Source organism: Microtus oregoni, unplaced genomic scaffold, assembly GCF_018167655.1.
Source record: "Microtus oregoni isolate MIOR12 unplaced genomic scaffold, Mior012 000003F_ref0000135, whole genome shotgun sequence".
NCBI lineage: Eukaryota > Metazoa > Chordata > Mammalia > Rodentia > Cricetidae > Microtus > Microtus oregoni.
The window spans coordinates 15815860-15840447 of record NW_024543062.1 but is presented as its reverse complement, the minus strand read 5'-3'; the positions used below and the strand labels follow the sequence as shown (position 1 = coordinate 15840447).

General features: G+C 46.6%; 1 protein-coding gene across 1 annotated transcript in view; it reads right to left on the bottom strand.

The window, feature by feature from the left end:
- The window catches only part of Tmem132d (transmembrane protein 132D), a 624928-nt gene that overhangs the window by 459310 nt on the left and 141030 nt on the right, over positions 1 to 24588 (bottom strand). The window contains exon 2 of the mRNA XM_041648864.1: positions 686 to 1571. Coding sequence (XP_041504798.1) covers positions 686 to 1571 — 886 coding nt within the window. The remainder of the gene's footprint in view (positions 1 to 685; positions 1572 to 24588) is intronic.

Below are 24588 nucleotides of genomic sequence, written 5' to 3'. Positions count from 1 at the left end.
CTTGTGCACCCTAATTCAGACCACAGAACCCACATCTGACAGCTAACAACTCCCCATAACTCCAGCTCCAGGGTGATTTGATACCCCCCTCTGACCTCTGTGGGCATTGCACTCACGTGCACACACCTGAACATAGATATAGTTACAGACAGACAGACAGACACACACACACACTTAATTAAAAATAAGATAAGTCTTAATAAAAAGGAAGAACATTCTCTGGACTGGTGAGATAGTAAAGTGTTCACCATGAAAACATGGGCACCTCAGTTTGATTCCCAGGATCCATGTAAACAGCTGGGCATAGAACAAGTGTGGTCTCTTGATTCAAATGCTGGAGGGTGGGGAGAGAAGGATCCTAGGGTCTCACTGGTCAGCCAACTGGTCTAACCAGCAAGCACTAGGCTAGTGAGAGACACTGTCTCAAAATAATACTATAATAATACCTGAGGAAGGATACCCATGGTTGACCTGTGACCTCTATATTCATTAATATACACATGTACCCCCAAAAATGTTTATAATTAAGTAATCAACCAGCACCATCAAACTAGCCCTTACACTTCACAGTGAGAACACTGCATGTGAGCATCTGACAGGAACTTCATGCTAGAGGCATAAACACAGAAGCCTGGCTGGACCCCCCAGGGCTGCCTGCCACCGACAGATTTGAGAACCTGCTCACCTCAGTGTGAAGTGATCCTCCGTGCAGTTCCTAGAGACGGAGATGGGGAAGGTGAGTACGTCTCCTTGTCGGACAGTCTTGGGGACATAATGAACAGCCACATTGCTATCTAAACGCAGTTCCCTCAGAGGTGGACTGCTGGGGGTCTCGCGAAGGAAGACACTCCCAATTCTGTGCAAAGGGGGGCTGGATTCATCAACATCATTGTGGCCGGTCAGAGGGCCACCACCCTTCCTCAAGTCCTCCTTGGCACAGTCCCCTCGCTCATCCCCTGGCTGTACTGCATAATACAGTTCCACGGGACTCCCTTCGGGCTGCTCTGTGGGTCTCCTGCGCCCAGACACAACTGTAGGGGGACTGAACCAGCCAGGCAGCATCTCCAGCTGGGCCACACACAGTCCCAAGGATCCACCTAGCTGGCAGCTGCCCCGAACCTCCCTGGTCTCTCGGAAAGCAAAGACCCGCAGACAGGGGAGCTTCTCGTCCCTGTGGTCATCCCAGTCTCTGCCCACAACGTGGAAGAGCACTTGCACTTTGGGATGGCTCAGGTAGACCTTCTCCTGCAAGATGTAGGCCTTCAGCCTCCAGTTAAGGGAGAAGGTATTGGTGAATCCGAATGGGTTGGAAGGCAGCATCAGGTCCTGGGGTACCACCTGCTCAAGGGAGAAGGGCCCGTAGCTGGCGTTGAGCACCGGCAGCCGCTTGGACTTGTAGATCAGAAAGGACTCAACCCGCGACTGCAGGCTGGAGTTGCGCATGATGTCCTGGTTGGCCTCCTTCAGGAAGAAGGACACATCGGCATTGTTGATGTGGTAGGTCACCGGGAGGTAGGTAGGCAGTAGCGAGAACCGCTGGATGCTCTCCAGGATCCCTCGGCCTTCCGTCACTGTTGGGAGGAACCGAGGGCAGGTGTTAGTGATCCCGGGACACCAGATTTGTAGCCTTGGATAGCACACTGGTAACCACCCACCGCCCACCTTTGGACCCGTGATGCTGTTCTGGATTAGCCAGGGTTTCTTCTTGGATTCAACTCAATGTATAGAAAATATAGGCAAAGGAGCTGGGCGAAAGGGCTCAGTTGGCAAAGTGCTTACCACACAAGCAGGTGGGAAAGAAGTACAAACCCCAGAACCCATCTTAAAGAGAAGCTGATCAGGGTAGAGAGATGGTTTGGCAGTTAAAGGCAAGGCTCAAAACCAAAAAGAAGATGAACACAGTGGTACATGTCTGTAAGTCCAGGGTTGGGGAAATGAAGACAAGAGGGAGGATTCCTGGAGTTCATTGGACATCTAGACTAACTTAATCAGTGAGTGCCAGGTTCAGTGAGAGACCCTGTCTCTAAAAACAACATGGAGAAAGATTGAGGAAGACATATGACATTGACCTCTGACCTTGCGTGTGTACACACTTGTGTGGCACACAAAGAAAACATATGGTAAGAATATATGTATACACACGTGCATGTGCAAACAATAGGTGACACAAATGTGTTGGGTGAGTATTTCCTCCAGACTGAAACCGTCCTTCCTAGGAGGTAGGGGGCTTGCAAAACTCACAAAGCGTGATAAGAATTCGCAAGATTACAAGTCACATCAGGACCTGAACAAGCTTCTGTTGCAGAGAACCTTTCCTAGGAGAAAATATTATCAGCCAAGTGTGGTGGTGCACACCTTTAATTCCGGCATTTAGGAGGCAGAGGCAGGTAGATCTGTGAGTTCGAGGCCAGCCTGGTCTACAGAGTGAGTTCTAGGACAGCCAGGGCTATACAGAGAAACCCTGTCTTGGGAGAGGAGAGTGAAAGGAGGGAATATTATCTTTGGTGGAGGGGTCTGCAATGTGAGTCCAAAGTTCCAGGGACAGAGCTTTAGCTGATCGCCACCCATATGGTGATCACTTCGTAGGGATGAAGCTGCCTTTTGGTCATCTGTGCTTCTAGGAGTAACCCTCACAAACTCTTTGGTTCACCAAGCTCAATTCGTGTGGAAACTATTTTCTCCTTTTGGTTGGTGGTGTCCTACCTGGGATGAATAGACATCTGTTTACATCTCAACCGGAAAAGATACCGCACAATGTCACTAGTGTTAGGTAGAAAAACTTGTCACTTGATACTCAAAAATGAATGTGTAAATAAGTAAAATTCAAACAAAATCACTTTTCCCACCTAGGGATAATAATAGCTTTAAGGGGCTTAAGTCTCAGAGCATAAACAAGCAGGAGGCCTGGAGTTCCAATTCTCCAAACTCATATTAAGAAAAAGCTGGGCACAGCAGTACACGCCTTGAGCCCAGTGTGGGAGAGATGGAGATATGAGATGCCTGGAGCTTGCTGGACAGCCAGGCTAGCTGAATCATGAGCACCAGGATCGGTGAGAGATTCTGTCTCAAAAAATAAAGTGGAGAGAGATTGTAGAAGATGCCCCATATGGACCTCTGGTCTCCATCATTTTCACTTTTTGTTTGTTTTTGGGTTTTTTTGTTGTTTCTGTTTTTGGTTTTTGCTAAAGAAGATGTCAAGAAAGGCTGAAAGGATACTAACATCACATCAGATAAACAATGGGTTTTCCCTTGACCAACCAGGCTAGACAAAATATGTAAAAACAGAGATAGCATTTTCGTTTTCCCAACCACCCAGACCCAAATAATCACACAGAAACTATATTAATTACAACACTGGCTAATGGCTTAGGCATATTCCTAGCTAGTTCTTATATCTTAAATTAACCCATCTTTATTAATCTATGTATCGCCACAAGGCTGGAGCTTACTGGTAATGTTCTGGCATCTTTTTCCTTTGGCAGCTACATGGCATTTCCTCAACTCTGCCTACTCTCTATCTCTATCTCTGTTTGGATTTATGGCCTGGATTTACTCTGCTAAGCCACTGGTCTAAACAGCTTTATTCATTAAACAATAAAAGCAACACATATACAGAAGGGTATCCCATATCAAAAGTGGAATTGGGGTGACCTTCTCACTTATAATCTGACCTTCTCACACATAGTCTGATCCCCACATCTACATCATACCTGGTACCATTTCTGATGCAACTTCACACCCCACAGGGAAGGACCTTTGTCCAAAAATGAGGAACAATGAGGGACAAAGACACGTAAGATAAGTAACCACAGTCACATGAACTCCCAGTTGGAGAGAGTGCTCCAGAGATGGGAAATGGACTGACCACAGCAGGTCCTTTGAGTAGCCTAGACCCTCAAGCCAAGAATGGGTAGCAGCATCTACCTTTCCCTCCACCCAAGTCCTATGGAGACTATCCTGACACCAAGGAACAAAAATATATTCTTTCCTCTTTAGGAAACATATCCTCCTGAGGGGCATAGGGGTTAAAAAATACATATTATTTTTACATTTTGTCATACTTTCTGTAATAAAAACCCAGACATAGAAATTGTACAACCCACAGAAGTCATTTTGAGAGCTTTGGAACAGGGAGCAGCTGGTTTGAGTAGCCCTGATTGTCCAGGCACAGCTGTCCCCTCCATGGGGCAGACCACACTGGCAGCAGTCACATGATGATCCCTGGTTATTTGGAAATATTGACATCCCTCCAACAACTTGCTTCAGCTTCAGTGACCCCCATAAAAGCACTCCCCAAGCACAACACTCTGACAAGTCTGGACCCACATCTATCAGGAACAGTGGGGGACAGCCAAGAATTCAGACAGTTCCTGGAATTGCCACATGTAACTTGTGGGACAATCAGCAAGGCGCCAATCCTCCTTGTTTTTGTGAGTCAATGAAATCTGCAGTTCAGGTCAGAGAACACAGAAGTTGTGGTGCATACACATTTACAGCTAGGTCAGATTGACAGACACCTGTATTCAGGCCTAGCTTGCACTCTGGAATGACAAAAATCTCTTTGTCCAGTGTCATTGCCAAGTTCGGGGAAGGATGGCTCTCACATTTGTGCTGAAATAAACTACCTAGAACTGTTAATACATGTGTATTTGGACTGACTCGAACAGCAATTTCATAGGTTATAGCCTAATAAATGTGAATTTCTTTTTCAAATATCAAAATTTGCAAACTGGGAAGATAGTTCGGGGAATAAGTTGTTTGCAAGTGTAAGGGCTGGAGCTCAGATTCTCCTGTAGCCATATGAAAATGCCAGGTGGACACGATGACCTGTCTGTAAACCCAGTACTTGGAAAGTAGGGTCAGGAGATCTCTGGGGCAATCTGGCTAGCTAGACTAGGTAAGTTGATAAGGTCCCCCTTCACCTATCTCATTAAAGTGAGCAGCAATCAATTAAGACACCAATGTCAAGCCTGTGACTTCTAAGCACATGTGCCCACATACATATCAACAAGCACACACACACACACACACACACACACACACACACGTAAAATTTTAAAAAAAAATCAAGATACTGTGAATGTTATAATTGTGGCTCTCAGCTTGATGGAGTTAGAATCAGCATAGAAATGAAAATAGACATCTGGTAGACCTCTGGGCATGTCTATAAGGATGTTTCCAGAAACGTTTAACAGGGGAGGGAACAGCCACACTAAATGTGGACAGCTCCATTCAAGGGGCTTAGAAAGAAGGCAAGCTGAGCACTGGCATTCATCTGCTTCCTGGCTGCAGATGGGATGTGACCAGCCCTCTCATGCTCCTGCCGCTATGCCTTCCCACCATGACTGATTGTACCCTCAAACTGTGGGTCCAAATAAATCTTTTTTCCCAAGTAGCTTTTGGCTGGTATTTTGTCACAGAAATGTGTAAAGTCACTAAAACAAGCCTAACAGGATGCCTTACCTGATGCAGTATTGTATCTTTTAACGTTCTGGGAACTGGCATTTGATTTGTGTTTTCCCAAAACCTGGGTTTGCCCATCTAAAAGTCAGCACAAAGAGCAAGCAGACATTTTCTGTGTGTTCTCTGAGAGGAGCTTTCTGCTTCCTCCCTCTTGGTGCCATCCCCACCCCGTTCCCATTAGTCTGGTTACAATCCCAGCCTGTCTCTAGCCACATCTTCTGGAAACTCTGGAGCACTGAAAGTGCATCTCGAGGTCATGTTCACATGTGTGTCCCACATCCCCCATCACTCTGTGCTTCCCTGTGAGTTGCTACAGATCAGTAGGGTGTACACCATATAACAGGGTTCTCATGTAGTCCCACAGTACTTGGGGTCTTTAGAACAGTATCCAGAAAGTATCAGACACTCATTAAATATTTGATGAACAAATGGGGGCACAGATTATGAATCTTCTATCCTAAAGAGCAGATTATATTTTCCACCAGGATTCTGTAAGATCTCTTCTCAGCAGCATGACTGTAATCAGGGTTGCCAATGCTTTCATCCCACCTAGAGCAGCATATAATCCCACTGGCTGAGACTGGAGAGGAGAGGAGAGAAGAGGACCCTCTCGAGGCCATGAAATTCCTAAAGGGACATCTTATGTTCCAAGGTTCCCCTTGATTATTTAAAACACATCCAATGCTTCACAGAGCCACTGCCTTGAGCAGCCTCGAGCCAGCTTACCATGCAGTAAAGAAACTGCCAGGGTCAAAAGTGTAAACCCCAGCAGGGCACCAGAGCAGGGCAGGCATCAGCCCTGGGCACCCAGGCCTCCTGAACCTCCCTTTTGAACACCTGACCCTGATGCTCGGGGACACAAAACTTAATTGTGCAGCTAACTACACAGTGCCAGGTCAACCACGCTGGGTCCTCTGATACTGTTCAAGAAAACAGTAACGCAAGGAAAGGTCAGGGCCGGGCACTGGAGGGGAAATAACTCCAGCTTCAGCCTGCAAACCACATAGAGGTCTTTCACCCTGATAGCCAACCCAGGTGCGTATTGTCTACAAATGCCTGAAGCTCCCAGAATACTTCCTTTCCTTTCTGCCTCCATGTCCTAGGACCACCTCCCAGGTCTATGGGTGGAGACGCTTTATTTCATCTTACTGCTCTCAGTCCATGATTGCGAGCAATCAAGGGAGGACCCTGGAAGCAGGAACTGAAGCAGCGGCCATGGAGCAAGGTTGCTTACTGGCTTGTTCTCCATAACTTGCCCAACCTGCTTTCTTATACCATCCAGGCCCGCTTGCCCAGGGGAGACACCACCCACAGTGGGCTGGGCCATCCCACATCAATCATTCATCATAAAGGTGCTCCACAGACTTTTCCACAGGACAGTATGATGGAGCCATTCCTCAGCTGAGGTTCCCTTCCCCCCCTGTGTCAAGTTAAGGAAAATGAACAATCACCCTCCCATTTTCTTTTTCCTTTTGCATGTGTCTGTCTGTATGTATGTATGTATGCGCTCTCTCTCTCTCTCTCTCTCTCTCTCTCTCTCTCTCTGTGTGTGTGTGTGTGTGTGTGTGTGTGTGTGTGTGTGTGTGTTTGTGTTTGCATGTGTGGGGGAACATGTAGAAGTGTGCATACATATGCATGTGCAAAGGCCTGATGCTGGCATTGGTGGTCTCTTCAATCACTTCCACCTAGTCATTGAAGCCAGGTCTCTCGATTGAACCCTGAACTTGCTGATATGGTTCATCTAGTTCTCCAGTTTGTTCTGGACCCTTTGGCTCAGTCTTCTACACAGCAGGCCGCCACGCCAACCCAACCCTAACATAGGAGCTGGGATCCTGACTCTCCTCTTGTGTAGCAAGTGCTTTGCTAACTGAGCCATTTCCACAGGACCCTCCCCTCCTTCTTTTCCTCCATCTTTCTCCTCTCTTCCTTCCTTTCTCCTCCCTTCCCCTATCTCTCTCCCTTCTTGCCTCCTTCCCTCTCCATGCCTTACAGTTTACAAAAGAGTGCCCATTTCATGCCACAATGCACAGTGGCTGCTGTGACAGCCACTGTGTTCTAACCCCCAGAGAGGCACCTTCTATCACCTATAACACCAATTTATTTCACATAAAAGTGACCCAAGCATCAAATAGAAAGCTGAGTACAATGAAAGCAAATGAATGCCCCATTAGGGAAAAAGAATGGTTTTCACTTGGGCCATGATTTTGATGGAACAGAATGTGGCCTCACAGATGTTTTATATTAATCTTTACATTCTTTTGAGAGCATAGTGTTTCCTTAAACAATACATTTAAGAAACAAGATGGCCACCCAAACATAGAACTCTATTCCTCCCTTTGCATGGTCCAAAAAAGAACAACTTTGGGGAAATGATTGTAGCTAAAAGACCAGCAAGGATCGGCTAGGCTAGGAGGTACAATCTGGGTGCTGCACACTGCGAATTCCCGAGAAGTCACCAGGACGTGCTCGCTCTCTCTCTCTCTCTCTCTCTCTCTCTCTCTCTCTGTCTCTCTCTCTCTCTCTCATACACACAGAGCTCTGGTTTGGTGGGGCAAGCAGAACAACAAATGAAATATAACATTACTTCTGTCTCCTAAGGCAGAGTGTAAATACAGGGCACCTTGGAACTTTGGTTCTAAGTCTGGCAGTCCTCCTCACCTTGCAGAGAGGCCAACAGCCAACCTGGCAGAACTGTCTAATCTTTGTCAGAGCAAAGACCTGAGACAACTGGAAGCCCCATTGGTAACCCAATCACCTCTGTGGCTTTTAGAAGGAACTGCAATGGTTTCAGATTTGGGACAGTGGAGGGCTATAATTCAACCTTCATACACACTAGGGGAGAAAGGAAGAGAAAGGAACTCACACTGGGATCCAGCAAGCTTATCATCTGCTTAATCAGAGTCTAGAGGCCATGCTCCTCAGGAAGCCCAACCACAGGGCTTTTTCCTGAGGTTTGTCCTTGTCAAAGGCGGTAACCTAAAACAGACATCTGTCACAGGTCACAATCCATCACTGAAAGAAGCCAGAGCAGAAGCTGATGCAGAAACCGTGGCAGGACCCTGCTGGCTTGCACACCCTGTTCATCACCTCATGCTCAGACAGCTTTATTACAGAGCCCGGAGTCAGATGTCTAAGGATGTTGCCACCTACAGTGAACTGGGCCCTCCCATACCAATTGTCAATTAAGCCATACCCCTAACAGACACAGACATGAACCAATTTGACCTGGGCAACAATTCAATTGATGTTCCGTCTTCCCATGAGGCTGACTCTATGTTTTGTCAAGTTGAGAGCTATAGCTAAGTAGGATACACAACAGGAAAAAAAGACCCCATATGACAGCATCACCAACCCACAGCCAGCACTTCACAACCATAGCTCTCCTCTGTAGGAGCATCAGAACCTGGGGACATCCTCACCCAGATGCCCAGGCTGCGAATTACTGACTCAGGGACTTGGAAAAAGCAATGTGTCCTTCCCTGTGACTCTAACAACTCTGAATGGAGGACACATGCGGCCCAAGAGGTCCCCTACCCTGTGGGGTCCCAGCACAAGAACGCAGAGGGTGAAACACCAGCAGGAGATCCCCGCAAGTGCAGAAATAGCAGTAGTGTCCTCAGCTCAGCACCTACAACCATCCAAACTCCCCCTGTCCTCCTTTCCCAGTCCAGGGACTGTGCTATTCTGCTGCCCATGACCTTCTCTGTATCCTGAATGTCTTTCTACCCCACCAGGCACTCTTCCCTGACCTCAGAGAGAAGACAGCTTCTAGGCCATTGCTGTGTTAGGGAGACCCTTCCGGACTTCTCCCTAGTCATCTGTACCCAGTAGATCCTCCTCACTTGCTTCTGCCCGGCCAGCCTTCCACCTCAATGTGGAATCTCCACTGTTTTTCTGCTTGAGTGAGTCATGCTTTTACCTGGAGTGCAAGGGTTCCCTTTACTGTCCCTACAGAATTATTCATGTAGTGATGACACATTTGCTAACTCCCTGTCCTGTGGTTCCTTGGTGATGAATGAAGGAGGTAAGTCTCCAAGCCCCATCCATGGCACATTCTCCTTGTCTCCACTCCACAGTAAGTAGGACCAGAGAATGCAGGTGAGTTGTCCAAAAACACCACACAGGTATCACGTTGTCAAGGTAGAATTCAAACTGCTCATTGTGCCTATAGAGCCCTAAGTAATGTGATGCTCAGTGAGCCACTGTGTGACTTTAGCAGCTACATTTTTTTCATATGCCCTTTGCAGTTTAAATAGTGTTCCGCCCACAGAGCACAGAACAAGAGAACACCCAACTAGATGAACACATACACACAAACACATAAAACACATACACTACACTATACACAGACTACTCACACCACATACATAAACACTTATAACACACACACACCATACCACACACTACATAATACAATCTCCATACCACATACATATACACAACACCACACTACAATGCAAACACACAGACTACACACTACACATAACACACTGCACAAAAAGCAAATGCCACATTATATACACACACAATACTATACAACACACATGCACGCAAACACACACACACACACACACACACACACACACATAGCATCATGCTGCAGTGCCATGCAGAATAAACACATGTTCTCCCAACACAAGGACTGGGAGTTGGATACCTCTGGATGTAGCAGACATAAGCAAAAGGCTGGCTACCTCTGGACCTTAGGCTAAGACCAAGGATGGCACTTCCTGATAGCCCGTCTCTACCTGTTGCCCGAATCACCACAGGCTGCCATGCCAATGCAGAGTTGGCAGCACACTTGGGATGCATTAGTATCCCTTGACTGAGAAAACACCAGCGCAGCAACCAGAGCTGTCTTTGGAATCCCCAGAGCACAAGGTGAGAAAATACTCAGCACCTTCCCCACGGCCAGCCTGGCCCTCATCGGAATGAGACTCAGGGATGGGGAATTGCACGGTTATTGCAAACACTCTCCTGAGACTGGGTTCAAGGTTCAGATGTTACTGAAGGGAGTCGGTCTTCACTTCTCAGACACGTCCATAGATTGAATGACTCAGGAAGTCTGGACTTTCCTTAAGCCTCTCAAAGGACACAGTGAGAAACACAACCCCAGCAGGACCCGGCGCCTCCCCATGAACATCTCACAGAGTATACTAGTATCACAAGCAATTTGCTAAGATGTGTGCACCTGGAGACTGTGAGGCTATAGATAGCAAGACTAGGTACATATTTGTCTCAATTCATCCACTGGGCCTTTTACAAGTGTCAGCGTCACACTGTGCTGGCGATCAAGGACCCCACAGGAGCCATGTTTATTTAGTCTCGGGCAGCCGAGACTCAGAGGGAAGGGGGAACTAAAGATCAGGCTGGGCAAGGAATGCTTGTGAGAGGCCTCCGTGCATCGGAAAGCACCCTGAAGAGCCCAGAACAGGTTGAGATGGGAAGGAAGGTGGTCAAGCTTTTGGTGGCTCTCCTGTCTCCACGACAGATGCACCAAGAGGGCAAACATGTGCTACTGTCTCCAGTCTTCATGAACTCCAAGGATCTGAACTCACACCCTATTGGTGGCCCAGCAAGTGATTTACCTACCGTGCTCCCCACCCCCCAATCCCTAACTGTGCTTTAAAACCTGCTCCTCTGTACCATAACCAGCTAAGTGTCACTGAGTGTCCCCCTCCAAGTGCAGGTTCCAAGTAAATCCAGGGTACCTTGTAAGTGTCAATACCAGTAACACCAAATCTCTGCAGTGTCCACAGATCCCAGGACCACACAAAGCATCCATTCCTTGTGTGAAAACAGTGGAAAAGACACTGTGTGTTCTCATTGCTACCTCTAGCCACCCCACACTTAGGTCTGAAAGCAAGGGCTTCACCTTAACGCAGTTGGTGACTGTATGTATGTAGGGGCTACTCAAGGGACAATAGTTCAAACAGTCATATGGAACTGGGGTTATAGCTCAAAGGTAGAGCATTTGTCCCAGCATGCATTGGGCCTTCAGTTCAACCCCCTAAGATAAAATTGAATGTGGAGTGCAAGGGTGCTGACCATGTAGGTCAGGGACCTGCCAGAGAAGTAAGCATGGGGCCAGGCTCCACCACTAATCAAAGTGAGCACACAACACTGTCACATTTTTGCCTAACTATAAGAGTTTATGAATCATAGGGAAGAAAGATTCCAAGACTCAGATACAAGGGTCTCCCAACAGAGCTCAAGGGATACACAGAGTCACTTATTTCTGGGAAAGGGCAATTCAACGACACACAAAATAGCTTTCATGTCCTCTCCTACTTTCCTATTTATGTGACTCAGACCCTATCCTGAGAAAATAAGATGTTTGGGGAACATTCTGTTCAACACCAGGTATAAAATGAAAAGCTAACAACCAGCCAAAGGCCCAGTGAGGTCTATGTGACCAACCGCACAGAGCGCCAGACCTCTGCACAAAATGAACCCAGAGTTTTGTGCCATGAACATGAAGCCTTTGTGACTGAGGCTTCCAGAAGTTATCTCCCTGTGTTAAACATTCCACAAGACTGGCTGACTGATTAGAGAACATCAATGACAATAGAGTTAAGGAACTAAATTATCTTGAGCTATGTTAGCCCCCCAAAAGCCATGCACTGCCAACATCTGTATGAGATAATATCCTTGTGAGTATCAGGTAAATCCTTTGGCAATCAACAAACAGATCCCTTATTTTCTCCCAGCCCCAAAGCTAAGAACTCTGTTCAATATGTCTGAGGTCTATAGCAGAAACTCCCCCACAAACCGAAGTTTCCCAAATGAACTTTAAGAAAAGTATCTTGACCCCTTTCATTCTATTACTTTAAAAAGTTCAAGAAATGCTTGCCAGAATGTAGAATTTTGGGGAACCTTGTCCTAGTCTGAATTCTGCTTGTTCTTCTTTGTTTTTTGTTATTCAAGACAGGGTTTCTCTGTGTGTGGCCCTGATCATCCTGGAACATACGCTGTTGACCAGGCTGGCCTCGAACTCACAGAGCTCCACCTGTCTTTGTCTCCCAAGGGCTGGGATTAAAGGCGTGTGCCACCACCAACTAGCATAGTCTCAATCCTGATGCTGTGGTAAAACTCTATCCAAAACCATCTAGGCGATGAAAAGGCTTATTTGGCTTATAGCTTTCTTATACAATCTTGGACCACCTGTCTAGGGGATAGCACAGCCCACAGTGGACTGGGCCCTCCCACACCAATTACTAACCAAGAAAATGACCACAGACTTCCCCACAGGCCAATATACTGGAGGACATTCCTCAGTTACGCTTTCCTTTTCCTAGGGGACTTTGGCTTGTAACGAGCCAGCACAGGTAGGAATCTGTATTCTAGGTCATGCTCTAGACAAATATTCTAATCAAATATTCACTCATATTTGATTCCAGAATAAACTCTCTTATTCCCCTTGAGATAAAAGTTGTGGATTTGTTTTTGGTTGCTTGTTTGTTCCATTCATTGCACTACATCTCTGTCTAACTTCCTTTCAAGTGGGAAAGAAACTTTTAAAGAGAAAAATGGAGACATAGAGGGCACCAGAGCAAACACTCAGAGGCTTTCATGGGTCAGCTGCCAGTGACCCTAAATCCACACCTAAACATCCTTCTGCAGAGCCCCCAGCAAGGCCCCGGGAAAGACCTGGCGGAGGACCCCTGCAGAAATTAACTTGACTGTTAAATTAACTTGACTCTTGATCTCTGATCCTCAGGGAAGTGACGACCTCCCCAGCCAGCACTCCACTGAAACCTCTCAGCACACAGAAAAAAAAAATAATGTCATTAAGTAGCTTTATATTAAAACTATCAGACTGTCACATCTCATCAGTGTTTAAATTGTTTATATTAATGTTTAATTTGTTCAGGGATTGAGCAGCTTAAAAAAATAAACACAAATAACTCTCTCCTCTACTGGCTGAGGGCAAAATCATTGTGAGTGATATAACCCATACACCATATTTCCTAAAAAGAGTAAAGGACAAAGCAGGAGAGGGAAAGGGAAAAGGGTAGGGATGAAAGGGGGCAGTGGCTTACAGAAGGGAATTTCTTATCAGACAGGACAAAGGACCCTTCTGTATAGTAGATAGAAGACCAGGCAACCTTTCCAGTTTTTTCCAATGTGTTATTTTTATTATATTTTTTTCTTTTGCAATAGGGTGTCACTCTACAGCCCAACTGCCTTCACTCTCCATCCCTCTCCCTCGGCCTCTGGAATGCTGGGACTGCAGATATGCACCGTATCTCCTGGCCCCAGCTTTCCCAGCTCTGAAGTGAAGGGTTACACTTTGGAAGGTGAAATGTTACACTTTGGAAGGTGACTGAGGTTAATACAACAGTAGCCTAACTTGCAGACACACAAAACCATTCCATCAGAAAGGGGGACAGCTCTCCCATTCGCAACTTGTGCCCACACTATTCAACATCCCTATTCCACAGAAAGTCCTGCCTGTCTGGGCTGTCCTTTGAAAAGGTGCTAACACCCACCTGATTAGGACCTGCGTCAGCTCTATGTCTACATACGAACCATGATTCTACTCTCTTATGACAATCACCTTTAGCATCAAAGAATAAAGAAACTGGAGTCTCTGGAGATGCAGGTCCATGAGGATATCGGGTTACAGGTATTTATAGGCTTCTTGTGGTTGCATTTGCACCCTGGCCATGTCTCTCATCTCCACTAGAGGAGTCCAGTTAGGGACAGACATATGCTGGGGGATGACTTGAAAAAGAGGTGGAGACATAACGACTGAGGAGATAGAACAAGGAGAGAAGAGGCGGAGTGGGGGAGGGCAGGGGGTGAGGCATGAGCATCATGGTTTCAGCGAGGTGTGAGACCAGACCCCACATAAACATCAGAGCTCCTCCGAAGGGGGCTATGTCCCCAGACTGATAGTGGTCACCTATCTTCTATCTCACCTTTTGGCCTGGGCTGTAATGGTGTGTTCTGTCAGCCTGACATAATCTAAAACCAGCTGGGAAGAGATTCTCAGTCAGGGACCGTCTAGCTCAGGTTGGCCCAGGGGCTTGTCTGTGTGGAGGCTACCTTCAGTGAATTAACTCCTGGGGGAGGACACAGTCAAAAGTAGATGGCACCAGGTTCTTGATCAGTGGTCTCTCAACCCGTGGGTTGTGACCTTTTCACTGGGGTTGTGTATCAAATATCCTGCATATCAGATATTTACTCTACAATTCATGACAATTCATAATAGTAGCAAAATTACAGTTATGAAGTAGCAACGAAAGTAATTTTATGGCTGGGGATCACCACAACACAAGGAACTGTATTAAAGGGTCGCAGCATTGGAAAGGTTGAGAACCGCTGCTCTAGCTTATATGGAAAAGGAGAAAGAAGGCTAAGCACAAGCTCACATGCATGCATCGCTCTGGCTTCCGAGTTCCTGCTACTTTGACTTCCTCGCTACAAAGAGCTGTAACCAAGATCCTGGGCCAGATAAACCCTTTCTCTCTTAAGGCACCTCTGTTAAGGTGCTTTTCATGGTGACAGAAGACTAAATCAAGGCACCCACCATCCTGTGGCTTCCTCCTTCCATGTCTGGGGAGCTAGCGAGCAGACCCAGACAAATGCAGCTTGCAGCACAATGCTAAGAGTCCCTTCTCCACCCAGCTGCTTCAGCTGCACAGTCTGAGTTGAGCGCAACTTTGTAACAATAAAACCCATCCGCATCAATGGACAGTGGCTATGGAAACAGCCTGTACCCTGCAGGGAAGGGGCATCTCAGGGCACATAGGATCCTGCCACCCTGAGAACCTCAGTCTTGGTGCACACAGGACCTGCGGTGGTTTACATGAGATGTCTCCCACAGGTCTATGTATTTGAACACTTGGTCCCATTTGGTGACACTGGGGAGATTTGGGAGTTGTGTCCTTGTTGGAAGAAGTACATCACTAGAGGCGAGCTTTGAACACTTAAAGGCTCAAACCATTTCCAGCTCACTTCATGCTTACAGGGAAGGATGCAAGCTCTCAACTTCCTATTCCATCTGCCACGTCGGCTTCTTGCTGCAAAGTGTCCCTACCATGACAGACCTTTATCCCTCTAGAATCATTACCCCAAACAAACTGTAAGTTACCTTGGTCACGGTGTTTTATCGCAGCAACAGAAACATACGTGGTGTTTTATCACAGAAACAACTAAACAGTCCTCCAACATCAAAGCAAATGTTGACATTTTTTTCACACATCAATAAGTATGAGGGGACCAGCTCCACATGGGCAGAGATGTCCCTAGAGACCATCCCTGCACAACAAGGCATACTTAACTCAGGAATGCAAAACACCAGGGGGAATCCTAACTGCAGCTGGCCAGTTGCCTAAGAACGGCATGTCAGACGACATGACGCCACCACTCCAGACTCACACTCATGTCCTAGTCCCTTCACCTGTAGATCTGTTATCCCGTGTGGTCACAAGGTTCCCAGATGTGATTAGGAGTTGAACACATCAGTCTTTATCTTGATTACCTATAAGATAGGTTCAATCTCCCAGTTCCTTGACAGCAACGTTAGAGGCAGACGCAGATGGAGCCCTGAACAAAGGAGAGGAGCTAAACCAACGTGTGCTGTGCTCAACGATTGGGTGGGTGGCAACTTCTCACAAACCCAACAGCAAACTAACAGAGACACCAGCTTGCAAAGACTTAGGATTTTTATATGAGTGCTTTAGCATTATGGGTTAAGTGTGAAACATCCAGCATTTGGGCGCTGAGTCTCCTGCTAGTGGTGCTGGTAGGGCCAGTGCTGCAGGATCATTAGAAAGTGGGGCCTGGTTGGAGTAACTGCACACTAGAAGTGGGCCATGAGGTTCAGAGCCTGACCTGCTTTCTGTTCCACTGATGATTCCTGATGTGAGCAAACAGGCACCTGCTCCAGATGCCACTGGCATTAGCCATTCCTGTCACCATGCTTTTCTGCCATGTTGGGCTACACCCTTAAAACCTGAGACAAAACGAACCCTTCTTCCCTTCCCTTAAGTTGGTCTTTGGCTGGCATCTGGTCACAGGGACCAGATGAGTAACTCAGACACCCTGCGTCTTGAGGTGGGAATGGAGTGAGCAAACAGGACACGTGGAAATTATCTGTTCAAAGCTCAACACACATGTCGGAGGAGTCCTGCTTTCAAAGCCATTGCCGCCCTACTATAGCTAGCGTAGAATACTGACCTGTGCTAACCCTATGGAGAGCAATTATGCAGTTCACAGCATCGATGGCAGCCGCAAGAGGGAAGGATGCCATCAACAAGAGGGCCTTTTACTCTGTAAAGATGGGGAGAGCTCTTAGCTTGAAAGAGCAGCAGGTGCCTAGCTCCTCACGTATATGAGACCCATCACTCTCTACCACCTCCTGATAGATGGCATGCAGAGCTTACCTATTTCACACATGTAGGCTTTACATTTCAATGTAAAAGCCTGCCGTAAGTGAGAGCCGTCCCTTGAGAGCATTCTATAACCCTGCCTTTGCCGTTCTGCACTTGATTTCACCCAAAAGGCTGAGAAGTAGCTGCTGGCCTATTTGTGTAAAAGAGCTGTCAGAAAAAATCCAAATGTAAGCAACTTGAACAAAGCAGGGAATTTATTGTATCACAAAAACCTAAGAGCCCAGAGGGACCTGGGGCTCACGTCCTGGGCTTACCTCTCCCACATCAAGCAGCTCACTTAGCAGGGTAAGGAGTTCGTGCTAGAGGCCCTTGGAGGCCTGGGTAGACCCCCAGCTCTTGTGAGGACCCAGGCCTGTACACAGTGGCTTCTACTCTCAACCTGAAGATCAAGGGTGCCACACTCATCTGGGGCCAACACAAAATAGAAGGAACAGAATAAAGGGCTGTGTCCATCGCCAGTCCTGGACCCCTTCTCACAACACTGGGGGCTGCACCAAGGCCTCGACTAAAGGGGGTGATAAGGGAAAGGACCCCTGGGTGTGGTGCAATGCAAAACACCTGGTACCCCATCACTATGAGGGTCCTTCCCAGATAAGTCAGGAAGAACATTACAAGGCCTATGGTCCGTTCTTCCTTCCTTCCTTCCTTCCTTTCCTCCCTTTCCTCCCTTTCCTCCCTTTCCTTCCTTCCTTCCTTCCTTTTCTTTTCTTTTCTTTTTCTCCTCCTTTCTTATCCTTCTTCTTTTCCTTTTTTTCATAGGGTCTTATGCAGTCCAGGCTGACCTTGAACATTCTGAGTATCTGAGGATGGCTTTAAATTTCCTATTTACCCTCCACCACTTCCCTCATGCTGGGCTGCCAAGTATACACCCTCTACACCTGTTTTTGTTGTTGTTGTTGTTGTTGTTTAATGGTGCTGGGGATGGAACCCAGAAATCTGTGCATGTATGACAAGCTCTCTTCAGACTGAGCCACATCCCCAACTCTGTGTCTCACTTTTTAGGATTCTGCTTCTTCAGCATTTGCATTTTGGCTTTCCTTGGACATCAGTTTAAGACTGAGTGTGTCCCTATAGGAACAATGAAAAAGGCAGAGGGTTGTCTACTGTGTGTTTCCAAGCACATGATTCTATGACATCATCAAGCGTTCCCAGAGTGCTGTGCATGTCACTGTTCCCACATGACAAGTCAAAAAATCATTACCTGGAATGCCCACGTGCTGGCCTTTCTTCTTACTAACGTGTGGTTTTGGATGAACGGCCCAACTGCACTTGTCCTTCAGTCTTTACATCTATAATCTCAGATGATTCTCAAAGCTACATCACCATTCCTGGGCAGATATGTGCGTTATCCCTGTAAGGATGATTAGCCAGCACGCAATCAACATTACTGCTTTCAGACACGGCAGCCTAAGCGTCCTAATGAGAATCCACCCAAAGCTGCCTGTACCTCTCAACAAAAATCTGAAGATAAAGGCGAAAAATAAATCTACTCTGGGGCAGTAAAAGGTAAAACGGATGTGTCTCTTCCAACAGGCAAACAAACTCTCCGGAGCATAAATATAACAAAATGAGGGTGGGGTTGCGATGGAAGCGCTCAGTAACCAAAGTTATTAGCCTTTCTGTGGGTGCCTTCTAAGAGGCTCTGAACACCCCTGCCCTATCCTATCTCTACCCCTGTGTAAGGCAAAGTTTTGTCATTTAGTTTCCCATCAGGTACTTGTACAGGGATCCCGATCTGAGCCTCAAGCACAACATGGAATTCCCATATGGAGTGTTTTCCTTTGCATGCTGGAGTCTATCAACACCAGAGCTGCTTGGAAAATGTAGACTAGCTTACTGTGTAAGAGAGCCCTTGACTTAGAGCCCTGCTTTCAGCAGTAGGGAATCTGCTTAACACTGCCACCATCGTCACGAGGGACTTCAAGGTTACGGCTGTCTGTGATGAGTTTATTTCACTCCGACAAGGGAAATACCTGGCTCTTCAATGACCCGAGTCTTCTAAACTAGGCTTTCTTGGCTTGCCTACCAGCTGCCTTCGTCAAGCTACTCAATGCCTGCTACTTAGCATTCAGATTGTACAGCCAGTAACCTGGTACCTCATCCAACTTTAAGAGGGAAAAGAAGTCTCAAGTGCACCAATAAACAAAACAAAACAAAGAAAAATAAAACCCAGAAAGCTTACAGTGCATTCTAGGAGACAGTCTCATGCCACTGACTTCACTCATAGATACGGGGTACAGCATCCAAAAAAAGACTGAGAGGTGATGTTCCCTGTGTCCAGCAAATAACAATAGGATTCTAAATTGAAATGAAATTTTGAAATGATTGAGTTCTGACTTCACAGGGAAGATACATAGGTTTTTGTCCTTAGTAAAACCGAGACTCATCAGCCAGAAAGACCATTGGAGAAGTGTTAAGTCTGAACCCTGGTTATTCACAGCATACTGGTCCGTCAAATCCATAGTTCTAGAACCTGCCTGGCATTGCTTGGCTGGGGTATTGTCTCTGAGTTTTGGTAAAAATAGATATAATCTTATATTCAATGAGTTGGCAATGTCTTTAAAAGTTAAAAAGTTTGGGCTGGAGAGATGGCTCAGCGGTTAAGAGCATTGCTTGCTCTTCCAAAGGTCCTGAGTTCAGTTCCCAGCAACCACATGGTGGCTCACAACCATCTGGAATGAGGTCTGGTGCCCTCTTCTGGCCTGCAGGCATACAGGTAGAAAGAATATTGTATACATAATAAATAAATAAATAAATATTTTAAAAAAAAGTTAAAAAGTTTATCCGGCTGAATTACTGTTAAAGACATCTTGTCCATCAAATATACCTGTCCATCAAAGACAGTTTTTGTCCAAAGACACCCTGCCCATCAAAGATATCTTGTCCATCAAAGACATTCTGACCATCAAAGACAGCTTATCCATGGTTTGGTGGGTGTTAAGGTACCAAAGATATCTTTGCTTATTCTGAAGTGGTTGAAATGTGGCCTGCACCCTCCCTATCAAAGATGCAGTGTGTAGTCCACTGACTCAATGTCGCAGTACACAAGCTGACAAAGTAGAAAGATACTCTGGGCTATAGATTCTGTCATGCTCTAGAGCAGTGGTCCCCAATGTTCCCAACACTGGGATCCTTTAATTCAGTTTCCCATGTAGTGATCCCAAACATAAAATTGTGTTGCTACTTCGTAACTGGAATTTTGCTGCCATTATATATCAGAATGCAAATATCTGATATGCAGGATATCTGATGTGTGACCCCTGTGGTTGATGCTGACAAGGGGCCAAATCTTCAGGAATGAGGAATAACCATGGCAGCAGACAGGGAGGCAGCATCACCTATGGGGCATGCCATGTCTCTGTGTTGGAACCTCAGAAGTGGAAGGCTGCATAGAATATGTGACATTGGAATAGGATGCTGACAAGGAGGTAAGGAACCGATGGCTGTTGGTGGACTATTTAAATGGGGTAGGTAAGTGGGAGTATGGGTTTGAGAACAAAAGATGAGAAGGGAATGTGGGCCTTGTTGATACTCGTGGTGACTCAGAAGCCTGAGTAAAGCGCCAACTCTTCCTTTCATGTTCCTCTCTCAGGATTCACACCCAGGACAGCTTTGCCCACAACAGCGGCTGAGGTCATACTGTCAGAGCTTGCTTTGAACTTCTGAACTGCATCTACTGGTGAAGGTGATGGCCTTGATAGTGCTGATTTCTCTTAGTGTTCAAGAGGGTCCACACCATCATCAAAACCAGAGCTTGGTAAAGACCCTGCACAGAAAGCAGAGGGATCCCAATGCCAGGAGGTTTCAGCTGAGTCTGACAGGAAGAGGTTGAGTGAGCAGGGCACAGTGAGCTGACATTCAGTGTGACTGGTTGAATTTTGACTGTCCTCTGCTAAGATCAACTTCATCTAAGAAGAGCAACCCAGGATTGTCTATGGAAGCCTCCTTAGCAAGTAAGCAATGGTACAGGATGTCTTAGAGCCCTAGCACAGCGTGAATCTGTGCAGACACTCAAGAAAGGGTTTTTGTTGAAACATGGTGTTTTACACATACACATACACACACACACACACACACACACACACACACACACACACACAAAGAAAAACCAGCAGTGTTTTGCATAGTAGCATGGATCCCAGCATTGGTTCCTCCCAATGCTGCTTGGCTTACAGTCCTACTAGACAACTGGAGTGCCAGCCACACCCCTGATTATTTTGTCACAGGGCTTGGCTTCAGACATGTACATCCAACCTATGGACCCCAAGGCTGCATGCATCCCAGGACGGCTGTGAATGTAGCCCAATACATTTGCAGGTTCATTTGGAGACCCTCTCTCAACAAACTACTAGGAGAGTAACTGAGGAAGACGCCTTACTATAACCTCCGGTCTCTACATGTATGTGCACACACACGAGCACATATGCTGAAACCCTCAAAAGCCTGTGACCCTAAAGGTGTTAAATGGAGAGGGTAGAGGAAGTCTCTCTAGAGCAGTGTTTCTCCACCTTCCTAATGCTGAGACCCTTTAATGCAGTTCCTCATGTAGTGGTGACCTCCAACCATAACATTATTTTCATTGCTATTTCATAACTATATTTTGCTACTGTTATAAACTGTAATGTAAATATCTGTGTTCTCCAATGGTCTTAGGCGACCCCCTATAAAAGGATCATTGGACCCCCACAGGGGTCTGTGACCCACAGGTTGAGAACCGCTGCTCTTGAGTCTCTCATACACTTCCTCATGAAACAAGAAGCCTCAGTTGCAGAGTAATGGACAAGCTGGAGAATTCTTCCGCCAGCCCAGAAAGCACCTAAAACCAGGACAGAAATAAAATGAGCTGTTTTATTTAAAGCAGCATCTGTGTCAGAAACTCACAGATAATTCTCTTTTCTCTTTTCATATGCCAACAAACCCTGTTTCTGAACAAGGGAGTATTTTTACACTTTAATATGAGAAATTGTAATTAATAGGCAGTCCACTCAGTGTCACTTGGAGATGTTTTTCTTCTGGAACAATCAGACATGTTCTCCTGCGTGGACTCCAAAGCCTGACAGCCCATAGCAGCACAGTTGCAGGAAAATGAGGAAATCTAAGAATTGGTCAGGAGCTGAGAGCTGGGATCTTTAGGTTGCATCACCCAGAGCTAGTGGGGCTGGCGATGTGGTTCAGTTGGTAGAGGGCTTGCCCAGCGTGCACAAGGCCCTGGGTTCAGTTCCCCGCATCACATAAACCAAGCCTGTGATCCCAGCACTTAGAAGCAGAGGCCAACATGGGCTACATGGCAAGAGGTTGCAGGGAGGGAGGGAGAAGGGTGTTTCCCAGAGCTGAACAGATCAATCCTTTTCACTTCCTTCCTTCTTCTCCCTCCCTTCATGCCTTCTCTTCCCCATATCCTTTTCCCTCCTCCCCTCCCCTCCATTCTTTTTCATTCCTTTTTATCTTGGGCTTCTTTCTCCATCACTTGAAATACACTGACTAAGAGCATGCACTCTGCAGAGATTACAATGTACCAATGGCAGAGAGCATGCACTCTGCAGAGACAGCAATGTACCAATGGCAGAGAGCATGCACTCTGCAGAGACAGCAATGTACCAATGGCGGAGCATGCACTCTGCAGAGACAACAATGTTCCAGATGCATACCAGAAGATTTCTGTGAGCATTCTCTCCAGTGGGGACAGACAGACAGACAACAAAGAAGGCAAATGTATGGTCTCTCAAGTGTTAAGAGACTGTGAGTGAAAAAGAGAAAAGCTTTCCACAGATGAGCGGGGTAGGGCTGGGGAGGTGGGCAGGATTAGCACAGACCCTGTGCTCTTTGTTTCTAGCAGCCTAGTGGACATGATCAGCCTTTGAGAAAAGGCAAGAATGCAAGGAGGAATGAGCCTCAGGAAGAACCACTGATGGATGGAAGCCCTACTGGGTGAGAGGAACAGGGGATCCCATGTGGCAGGAAAGGTGAGGCCTTCGAAGGCACAGTGGGCCTTCTGAGAGACTGGGACATTTTGAGACTCTAAGCCACTGGGGGATTTTTAAGTGTAAGTTTGTGGTGATGCTAAGACACGGTCACCCATTGGCAGAATCTGGTCACTCTCTCCTAAATGGGCGAGAATACAGCAGACGTAACTCTGCCTGTCTTTCAAAGCAAAGTGACTTAGAGCAGCCAAGCAGCCTCCCTAGCTACTGGAAAGGGAACAGGTTGCCCCAGCAAGGCCCAGCCATGATCACAAATTCATGAGCCTCATACCCATGGTTGGTGACAACAGGCATTGGTCCTGGTGTGGGTCTGTTCTTGAACATTAAGTACCTACAGCAGAGGCAATTTTTAGGTATGGAAAGTGAAAAAGAAAGCAAGGCCAGAAAGCTGTCTGTATAATTAAGGCAAGACGTGACAGTGCCCTGGTCTGAAGTAGCTGAAGTAAAAGTGATAGTTGCCATAATATAAACAACACCCGTGTCTTGTGTGGACAGGAGGGTGTTGCTGACTTAACAGGTATGAAGAGACCCACTTTTCACTTTGCTCCTCATCTTTCCTTAGCACAAGTTTACAGATTTATATCCCAAAATGCAATGCAAGAACCAGAAGGTGGGCCAGCAAGATGGCTCAGGAGCATAAGGATGCTTGCTGCCAAGCCCAAGGACCTGAGTTCAATCCCTAGGAATCATGGGGAAACGAAAGAACTGATTCCCTTGTCCTCTGACCTCCACATGCATGCTGCGGCACATCTGTATACACACACGCACGCACGCACAAACACAATAACTAACAAGCTAACTCAATAAATAAGACATTTGACTTTTTTTATAGACTCAAGAATGAAGTAGTGTAGTAGTAGCTTTGCCTCTGTTCTCCATCACAGCTGTCAATCTGGCAGTGATTCCCCCTCCTCCCCAGAATAAACTTACAAGCAGTTTGGCACTCAGGCGATTTTGCCAGTTTGGGATTGAGAGAAGATAATGCTGTCCAGTAGGGTGAGACCCAGGACCAGTTCCTCACAAAGAGTGAAACAATCGAGGCACTTAATTGCCCTTAATGAGCTATCTTGTTTTTTCATTCAAACTGCTCAGGCACAGGGACCTAACAAAAATCAACAATGCCAGCTTGTTTACAGAGACCACAAGGCCATCCACAGAGCCTTTTGCATTGTCTCCTGTGGTCCTGTCTCCTGGAGCTTCTGGCTCTTTCTCCCCACCCACTAAAGCACCATTCATCTTCTAAGGCTAAGGTCAATCTCCGCCTCCTCATGGAAGTGCATTTTCTGACCACCCCATCTGTGACCCCCGTGCCCCCCTAAACTTTTTCAGCAGTAATCTCACACTCCCCTCCCTGTGCAGCCACAGGGGTCACAGAACTGCCATGCAGAATGCTTAGTTGCTACAAATAACACAACACTCGACCAACCCAGCAACTCGATAAACTCGATCAAAACCAACTTCGCTCAAACTTATGTTTGCTAGTTGAGCACAAACCCGTGATAACCAAAGAGAAAGGCTTTTGTGGTTAGGGTTTGGGTTTGAAATGCCCACTCCTCAGACTCAGGGTTTGAATGCTTTTCCCCCAACTGGTGATGCTATTTTGGCACGTTGTAAACCATTAGGAGTCAAGGCTACTTGGGAGCAGGCTTTGAGAACCTAACTTCCTTAGGTTCCTGTCACACCTGCTACTTCCGGACTTGCTAGGATGTGAATAGTCTCTGCCACACACTTCCATCACCATT